General features: G+C 36.7%; 1 protein-coding gene across 1 annotated transcript in view; it reads left to right on the top strand.

Moving 5' to 3' along the window:
* Positions 1 to 1,397: 1,397 nt before the first annotated feature.
* The window catches only part of vopp1b (VOPP1 WW domain binding protein b), a 99,288-nt gene continuing 90,155 nt past the window's right edge, over positions 1,398 to 10,530 (top strand). The window contains exon 1 of the mRNA XM_088643381.1: positions 1,398 to 2,105. Within this exon, the coding sequence (XP_088499507.1) occupies positions 2,055 to 2,105 (51 nt within the window). The 5' untranslated portion in view covers positions 1,398 to 2,054. The remainder of the gene's footprint in view (positions 2,106 to 10,530) is intronic.

The raw sequence follows: 10,530 nt of genomic DNA, 5'->3' as shown, positions 1-10,530 counted from the left end.
AAAGCGAAGACTACTACCAAAAACATGACACCCAAAATTCTTTAGCACTTCTTTATTTTTTTTAAATGTACAGTAATTTTTCTCTTAGCAACATTAGTAATTTTGGTAGTTATGTAGTAATGTTTAACTTTTTAAAAACAGCATTTATTTCCTGTCTAAGAGAGATTATATTTCTCCAACAACTGATCTTCCAAATAATTATCGCGGTCTTCCCAAACACCCTTTCTGTCTGCTGCAAGATTCAGGTTGTGACACATGTACAATTCTATTTCTTAATATTAAAATTTTCAGATTCAGTACAATACTCAAAACAACTGCCTTCAGTCATGCTGCCCACACTACAGCTAAAAAACAACAGATTATTTTTAATACAGCAAAGGATTTTGCAGAAATGTTGCTACTTTGACTATACCATCCTGGTAAAATATTGTGCAGCGACGGGTTTGGCGAGGATAGAGACAGGGACTCGGGCTCTTGTTAACTGAAAACAAGGCTCTCTTTATTAATCGGACGTGCGTCCGGCACAGCAACTACAACAAAAAGGGAGAGATAACGAGCTACAACACACTAGGGTCAATTCGGGTACAGTTACAAAGGTATGGTGTGGTAATTGGGTACATGTATACCCATGAGTCCGGGCGATCTCGCGTCTGTGTACATCGGCTCTCCTACTACAGCAGCCACCACTACTACCACCTTCCTGCCCCTCACCGCGCACCCCAGCCGGGCGCTCTTCGGCCGCAACGCCAGCTGTTAGTAGTCATGGTTTACTGACGTCACTAATAAAAATAATTGTTTTCGAGGCTACTTTTCTATTACTCCTACAGCAAAGAGTTATCATTATTTTTGCGTTACTTGCTATTTGCCCCCTCCCGTGCTGAATGCCAAACAAGACATCTTCTGATATTCGAAATTGAGATGATTTGAGAAAACAATGAATTTGTCGTTTGTCTGTAGCACCATGGAGAGATAGAACGAATCTGGTTCATTGTGTTGCCAAATCCCTTTTCTTTTTAGTCTCAAGTTTTGTCCAACTATACCTGCAGGTAGTGCATAAAGCATGAACAGAGGACTTGTTCCCCCCAGCAGGTTTACAAGTTAAGATTTACAGTAGTACGGTACTTCTCGCCCCATTCTGATACTCGTGTTCTCGGGGCGCTAAGAGAAGTTGCACTTAATTGATACATCTGTTTGATGTTGAGCATCTGGCTGTGCTGCTCATTTACAGTCGCGAAACAACTGTTTTTTTCTATTTATAAACGAGTTTCCCTCGTTGCCATCATCGTGTGTGATCATCATCATTACTATTAGTACTGTACATCTACAGTAGTAGTTCCCAAAAAATCTCCTTTAAAAAAATCTGTCATCTGAACAGTAATTTGCACTATGTTCTTGGTTCTTGTTTTGACACTGAAGGTCGTTGCTCGTTGTCATTGCAGAAATTAATCGCTGGTTCCTTGAGGTCGTCGTGTTTTCTTCCCCTTTCCGCTAGCTGTGTGTGTGACCAAGGTGAAAAGACTCTGTTCAAATGTGGTTACACTAGACAGATCGGGCTCCCCTGGAGTTCACCTCTTCCGGCTTCGATCAGTCTCTGATCTCGTTGCTGCTGTTTTCCATTTTTGGAGATTATTCCCAGACAAGGGGCGTGGGTTGCTGAAATAATACAGCTTGCTTTCTTTGTGTGGATTTTTATAATCATCGTCGTGTTTTTAATACTATATAACCAAAACGAAATGGACTCTATACTTAACTACATTTCGGGTAAATGAAACGTGTTTTTCGTCAAAGTTAACCGAAGTAAAATTAAATATTTCGCGTATATACGAACATTGCGGTCGGTGCTCTACACTGACAGCGTGGAACATACGTGGTGTCTCCCTTGAGCGTTTTCCTTAAGTAACAGCTGATCTGATGGCAATTGCAAGGAGCCGCTTTGTAAATATTCTGTGTGTCTTTCGCGATATGAAAGTCGTTTTGTGATAAGGACAGCATACTTCGCTCTTTCTTCCTCTTTGGTTTTCTTATACTTGGAGCTGCTATTTTACAAAACAGAAATGAAGAAACGTCACTCTGGTATTATTTTGATAATCTGGATATTTTTAGAGGTGAGTAACGTCTGTCCGTTACGTCGTTTTGTTTACAGGAACCCCGTAACTCAATGCTTCCACCCTTCATTTTATCGGAAGGAAAATAATTCGTAATAAAAATCTGAAATGTGCCCAAACAAAACTATAAAAGGTTATACGCTGTAGCAGAAGAAAATAGGAAACATAAATCACATTTTAAATAATAGGAAGCGATAATTATAACGTGTTATTCAAGTGTTTTTGTATTCTGACAAGCTTGCGGTATTTTTTAACTGTAATCTTTGGGTATAGAAAGCGGGGTTCTGGCAGCGAAGAGCTTTATATGAATAGTTTTATTGGGGCAATACTTGTCTGGAGCTACAAATTAGAAACACTGTGTTGGGATACCGGTTCCAAATTGAACTGAATGAGCGTAACACTGGTCTTTTTACAAGTAAAGAAAAAAATCGTAATTTCGGCAGTATACAGTATTATGTGGAACTACAGTAGGAAGTTTAGTCTTTTGATCCCTTTCAATGGCCATTTAATATACTAAGGAATACTATGCATGATATTCTTGTTGTATACAGTTACACACATATATCCATATACAGTAAACTGGCAGCACAATGTTTTATACTTTTTGTTCTTTTAATGTTTCAAAAGGGAAGATGGTGTATCTTATTGCTCGTGTTAGAGCATTAGCGTTCTTGCTTGAAATTGAGAAGAGAAGCTGAACTACAGCAAATAATCAGAAATACACCTATGTGGGATACTTTGATGTATCTTACATTTCTAGTGTCAAAGATCTCTGGGATTTAGTTTTCCACTTCGTTTACTGATTCTTTAATTGGAAAGAAGAAAATGGAAATATTTCGCGTGTGCTGTGAATAACGCAGTTTTTTGGGGGATAACATCAGGTTATATGTTTGCACTTTCATTTATTTCCGAGACTACCCAAAAGCTTACCCAACATAAACTGGTTGTATGAATGTCTGCAACTCGATAAACCTAAGAAGTGCTACAGTAGGTACAGTAAATCTGAGTGCTATGCAGTGAAAGTCTTCCACTTTCCAGCCATCATTATTCTTATTGACATTAAAAATAATTGTTTAGAATGTGGGTCACACTGTGATATAGTAATGTACAATTTCAAGCTTTACACCTGAAATTATACATAGTGAGTGGTGAAATACATTTTGTTAATTTACATACTTACTAATTCACATAATCTTGTGAATTATTATTTTGACTTTCAATAATAAAATGCATGTACAGTAAGTCTGCACAGGAAGTTGGCCTTTATATACCAATTACTGCAATATTCCAGCTCCCAAAGGAATGTTCTCTATTTGCTATTATAAATTGCTGTAGTAAAGCTGTGTCTTAATAACCTAATCGTTTCATTGAAATGTGCAGCTTTAAAATATGCATGACATTAGATTTAAGGTTAAAGTTTTAATTAACAAAAATGTATTTGGAAACGTCTATTAAAATGGGTACTTTTTTCAAATGGCTACTTATTTTCACAATGGACATTTCTCAAATGTATCTGATAGTAAAAGTTCTTTGTAGACTACAGAAGACTACGAAACTGATATTAAATGGAAAAATAGAGGGAGATTTCATGTTTGTTTTCAAAAGCCTGAATGGAGTGAAAAGTGGCAATGTCAGTGATTTGGGCAGTTAGTTCAAAGTCAAGTACAAGAATCAATTATTAAAAATGGAGAAATGCCTTTTGAACTAATTCTCTACTTCATTTTAAAAAGGTGATATTATGGAAGAAGGTATCTGAGTCTAATTTGTAAATATTTTTTTTTAAGTATGAGATTAGGAATTGGAACTGACCATACATTTTTTTGTGATTTCTTGTTTGTATGAACCTTACTGTCGGTGTCCGATTATTCTATTTTAAGATTAAAACTATTTAGATATGTCACTAAGTACATTGCAGTTGGTGCACAAGTCCAATAGTGTATAAAGCCAGCTTCTCAATGTGCTGCACTGTAGGCCTCACTAAGTGATCACTTGGTGTCTTGTAGCAGAAAGAGACTGGCAGTAAGTGCCCTGAAGTTCTGAGCAGTGCAAGGTGTTACATTTTGTTAATGTTCTATAGTACACCACAAAGAGGATACCACTAACCTCTTGAGTTTCTGGTCCCAGAATATTGTCTGAATATTGAATAATGTTATCATCCTAATTTTCTGAATTTGGTGACAGTTTTTGAATATTAATTTATTGGACCAGATGAAAGAATATCTGCTTATCGGGCTTTCAGTGATAGTAGTGAGGTCCAAATGGTGTTTCTGGAATTGCTTTAGAAATAACGACATTTTATTTTAGAAAATAGTCATAACCTCTGAAGCAGTGGCAGAAGTATACAGTTTTGGAAGATGGCTAAACTAAAAACTAAAGCAGTCTTCCCATATGAAGCATGTAATTCACAAATTCTCTTTATTTATTAACTTACACTTTCATTGTTGTTTCTTAAAGTTTACATAATGGAGTTTATAAGAGAAGTTCAGAAGGATAATTAGATCCTAATCTTGCATACTTCTATCCACCTACTGTATGTGACAGAGTTTTACTATGTGATACAAAAAATACTTTTGAAACAGTGGCTATCAAAAGCATTTACTCTCCTTGGAATTTTCACATTGTTATTGTTACAATATGGAATCATAATGTATTTAATTGGGATTTTCTGCTTTTGAGCAACACAAAACACTCTATAATGTCAAAGTGAAAACAAAATTCTACAGATCCTCCTAAATCATGCCCACTTCCCCATTTACACCTTCGCAGCAAATTCCTTAGCTCACCATCACAATAGTGAGGGGGGTTTGGGCAGCTTATCCAGCCTTGGATAGGTGAGCCTTACCAAATACATTATGCATATTCATCTTTCATTAGGATCTAACTGAACTACTGAAGAGACATTCAGCAAAAGAATGCTGTAAATGAAACCAGAAAATTAAAGACGGTTAAAATCAAGTTAAATTTGAATTCCATCTTAAAAAATGGATTGAAATGTGTATTGTTCAGTATTTGAAGTCTCAATGCTAGTTCACGATAGATACTGTACAAGCTTCAGATTGGTTTCTTTCAGGGATCTCTGTTTGAATACTATTTGTATTTTCTAAATCAGAACATTCAGGTTTAGTTGTTAGCTGCAGCACCTGCGGTGAAGTGTGTCATTTATATCATTGAAAAAGTATCAGATGTTAGTCTGGAATTTTTATTTAGATTTTCGGATTAGTAAGTCACCCGGGGACACTAAACAGACTGTTATTTATTTTATCATTTCTTGTTATCGCATCAGGGAATGATTAAAAAGTTCCTCTGATGCCAGCTAGCGAAACAGCTGGTGTTGACACTGCCCTCAGGCCTTCTGCACCTGCGGGGGTTTCACTTTGTCCACAGTGTTGTACCAGGAAGCAGGTATTATTCATAATACACTCTAAGGAACCCAAATATATGAATACAGTATATACTGTATGTATGTGTATGTCTGTAAAAAGGCAAGAAAGACATGGATACTATAAAGAACTGGAGAGAGCCTGAGAAAGCCTGAGCCTTATTCCCAGCATGAGTTTGCCCTTACTTCAGCACAGGTCATAATGTGTTGTGGCTGTGATCTGCAGCAACCTAGGAGAGAGAACAGGCGGGAACAGGGAAGAACTGACAGAGGAATCTGAGGTATATGAGAAGCAGCAACCTCACTGATGTCAGGTCAATATTAGGAAAAGGTCTGTTTGCACAACTTTTTTTTTAACCTTAATGGTTAATGTTTTTTTTTTTATATATATATACTGAAATCATTGTATTAAGTTTTATATGGAAACCTTGCTATAGAAATCAAGTATTGACTTATTCCAAATTCTGCTTCCGGGGCACTGATATTAATTAAGGCTGCAGTGGAATGAGGGCTTTCAAAGTAAGATCTTTCCTCACTGCTCTGTATTAAAATGTATTTTAATGTTTGTAAAGTCAAAAATGTAAATGTGTAGACATAGATGTGTGATAAAATTACTATAAACCGTAAATGGTCTAAATTTGGAAAACTTGAATATAGTATGTTCACAGTACGTTTTACTCAAGTAAGTCATTCACCAATTTAATTAATCTTTCAGTGAGTGTATGTTTTAATTTAGTGGTTCAAATGCAGCTCAATACTACCACAGCTGTGTGAGCTGAAAAAAAAGCAATGAGGAGGCGGTCATTGTGTAATGTAGTTTAAATCAGTCTGCTTCCATCCGTTAGCTGTGTGTGCAAGACAACACTTAGTAAGAAGAAGATGCAAAGATGATGTCAGATACACTGTTTCTTTCTAAAATCAAGAGATTTCCTAAATAGTCTTGTCTTGCCATGTAACCCTGTAAGGCTAAAACACGAAACAGAGAAAGACTTGTAAGAAATTGTGTTTCTTGCTAAATGGAAGGAAATCTTGTAATTGTGAAAATGGAAAGGATCTTCAGTCTAATTTCTCACATGTAATGTTCTAAGATTCAAACTGTCAGTTTAAGATTGCTAATAGAAGTTATTATTGTGTTGTTCACATCACATCACCTTCAATAACTGCTTATTCAATTCAGGGTCATGGTGGCCCAGAGCCCATATTATATTGTTATTGTTCTTTATTACTATGGGATATGCAGATTAGTTGTGTTTTCAAACAATAACCTTTCTATATTTATTGAAATACTCTTGACAAAGTACCTTCCTTTAGTGGGGCATGTAATAGAACAGAGCCAAATAAAAGGGAATAACACCTTAAAGCTTCTTTCAAATTGCAATGACATTTGTTCATGCAGATTGCACTTGACACCTGTCACAAATGGAATGCATCACTTTTAAAAGAGCAAACAAATTCAATGTCCTCAAATTACTGTATGAATCAATTGAGTGGTGGGTGGAATTGTTAGAGCAATGGTCACATTGAGAGTATTTCAAGCACTTAAAGCGAGACCAGGATAGGGTTGTACAGTAAATGCCGGTCAATGGCAAAGGATTTGTTTAAACTATTATATAAAGTGTGTTTAAAGTAACTACTGTAACTTTTCTATATTTTTTGAGGGAATAACATAGGTTCAGACCCATGTGAATAACAGTGCTTTTAGTGGTTAAACTGCAGCTGAACCTCCTTCTTTTAAATGGAGTAGGCCTGAAGCTGTTTCAGAGTAAATAATACCATCCTGTCTGTCTGCTACCCTTGATGCACACTGCTGATTTTGATCAACATGAATGACTGTTTGAAAGACTGCCAGTGAGAAGATGACCACAGACCCCCCAACAATAATAAACCCATGAATCAATGCAGATTCTAGTAGCCTTACTGTTTCTTGTTAACTGGGTAATTGAACTGTTGTACTGTTATTTTTTTCCACATTACGCTTTTAAAGATGGATAGACAAGCTGCAAATTCACAAAAGAATTTCTATTGTATTTTTTGTGAACTCTTGACTTCCACAGCCTTCCGCTACACGACTCTGAAATTAAGGGCTGCAGGATACCATTTGTGTGTCTGGAAATAAGTGTCTTTGATTATCATTGGTTTTGTATGTTTCCCACCTCCAAGGTGCATTACAGCTAGTGTCTCCTGGGGTTTCTGGTTGTTGTTATCATGTCTTTCTATCGTATTGATTCTGTGGACATTCAAAACATTGAGCCTAGGGTCCAATTAATTTCTAATTGTATCCTTCATTAAGCCTTATAAAAAAACGATTTGCCTACCTCTGAAGCACCTTTTAAAAGTTGAATGATTTCTGATTTTTTTTTAACTTTCCCTCTACTGACCATATAAAATTGAGAATTCACATCAGGGTTTTCTTACTTTTGAGGAGGAGTCAATTGGCCACCCCTTTTGGAAGAAAATAAACTAAATCAATACCATGAAGGCAAAATTAGAAAATGGGAATGTGTGGCATCCTCCTTGTCACACTGAAGATGTTTCTTGCTAGATATGTAATCTTCCAGCAGTCTACACAGACATCCAAAGAAATCAACAGGGATAAAGGGACATTAAGATCAGTAAAAAAATAGCACTATCCCTCCTCTCTCACTGATCAAATTAGGTTTGTTTTTAATAATCTTTGAAACAAACCTCAGTGACAAATATGATGCCATCCACACCATAACAGGTGTGGTAGCACAATCACAGTCAAAGCATGACAGAGGTAGGGTAAAGCATGAGACCGACTTCAGGCAATCATAGCAATGCAAGGTAAATTATTATTAGTCCCATCCCGGTTGTTGGAAAACTGCTGATTTATTATTGGAAACATTCATGAAGGATAGGTGAAGAATTTTTAGTAACTAGATGAAGTTCTTGATGGAGTGAAACAAAATACTATTTATTCAGGCATTCGTGTGCTACAGTAGGTGAGGCAGTGGTCTGTGGGCTGTGTGTCACCAGGCATACTGCTGATAATTAAAATCACGCCCTGCACTTCTGAAATGATGCAAAAATGTGTTCCTATCAATCAATTGGAATGCTTTTATTTTTCCAAATGACCTTAACTTAAATTAGAAGCAATTACAGTCACATTTGATACACATTTCACAAACCTCAGAAAAATTTACGTGGCATATTTCAAGCTGATTGGTCTTTATTTTTCTCATTGTTACAGAATACACTCTAAAAGTCATTGAAAAATGTAAATTGTTGTGAAAGCATTATTTTTCTGTATCGAAAAAATATTGCCGTGTCACTTTGTTGTAAATCAGACTATTATATAGCTGTAGCTTGCAGCAGATGGTAATTACATCTGAAACTGCTGTATCTATGACAATGATGGAGATGTACAGTACACAAGTTCTTGCAGAAGTTAAAATTTCAAAAACATTTATTTTTTCTTCATATGCTGTTTTCATAATATGTTTACTGTATATTCTTACTTTTTTGAGTAGATGATTTTATATAAACTTACATTTGTACTCATTAATTCAACATTCGACTTAAGCAGTCTAAGTGAAGTTAATAAGATCAGGTTTGCTATCACAAACATCACAGGTAGGGTAGTTGAGATACCTTCATTATATGCTTAGAAATGTACACTGGTCAGATTAGTTAGCATTGATGGGAAGAACCAGGTGACTCTCACATGACCAGACAGCAGCCTTTGGAGTGGTTCGGCCATTGTAAGCCACGGCTTGGGTCAATTAGACTTGTGATTACAGGACTGGATAATAATAATAAACTTTATTTTATATACCACCTTTCAAGGTAGCTTCTCAAAGTGCTTTACAGAATGACAACAGCAACAACAACAATTAAAAATAAAAATAAAAAATACACAAGAAAAACACGATGAGAATACACAGAGGAGACAGTAGATGGTGGTACTAAATACAGTAGGAGCAGAGGGGTAAAGAATGGAACCAGTTAAGTAAAGGTTCTTCTGAAGAAGAAGGTTTTGAATCTGAATATGAAGGAGTTTAGAGAAGGTGATTCTCTGATATCCTTGGGGGGAGAGTTCCAGAGCTTGGGGGCATAACAGGAGAAGGCCCTGTCACCCATACAATGTAGACAGGCTTGGGGTACAGTTAGAAGAACAGAATTAGAAGAGCAAAGGTTATGAGGTGGGGAGTAGGGCAGTAATAGATCAGGCAGGTACTGAGGTTCCAAGTCATGCAGAGCCTTATAGGTGAGCATGAGGATTTTGAAGTCAACATGAAACTTGACAGAAAGCCTGTGCAAGGACTCCAGGATAGGAGTAATGTGATCACTTGCACTAGACCTGGTCAGGATTCTGGCTGCCGAATTTTGATCATACTGGAGTTAGTTCAATGTGGATTTACAGTAGATACCCCAGCGAGTACAGCATTACAGTAGTCAATTGGGGAGAAGACAAATGTGTTGATCAGCTTTTCAGCCACAATTATTGATAACATAGGGCATAGTCTAGTGATGTTTCTGTGGTGAAAGAAAGATGTTTTAACAATATGCTGCACATGTGGGTCAAATGTTAACTTTGAATCAAATATCACTGCAAGGTTTTTCAATTTAGACTGAAGCTCAAGTACACAACCATCCACAGATAGGGTTACAGGACTGGCTTTACGAAGTTAAAGGGGGGGTTCCAATAAGCCTGACTTCAGTCTTGTCACAGTTAAGATAAAGGAAATTTTGAGTCATCCATGTTTTTCAATCAGAGATGCAATTAGATAGAACAGAGACAGCCACATCAGTGTCAGGTTTGGTAAGGATATATATTTGAGTATCATCAGCATCAAGGTTTCCAGTGTCAAAAGCAGCATTGACATCAAGAAGAATGAGGATAGAGAGAGAACCAGAATCAGAAGCTCTTAGAAGATAGTTAGTGACTTGAAAATTGGTTAGATTGTCCAGAGCCATGTTAGGCTTTTTTGGCACGGGGGTAATGACAGCAGTTTTGAGGACTGTTGGTACAACACTGATGCTCAAGGATTCATTTATTATATTGAGGACAATGGGGCAGAGAGA

This window comes from Lepisosteus platostomus, chromosome 8 (assembly GCF_059453375.1).
Source record: "Lepisosteus platostomus isolate fLepPlt1 chromosome 8, fLepPlt1.hap1, whole genome shotgun sequence".
In the NCBI taxonomy this organism is placed as follows: Eukaryota; Metazoa; Chordata; class Actinopteri; order Semionotiformes; family Lepisosteidae; genus Lepisosteus; species Lepisosteus platostomus.
Note: the sequence above shows the minus strand (reverse complement) of the source record. Positions and strands in the feature narration are given on the sequence as shown.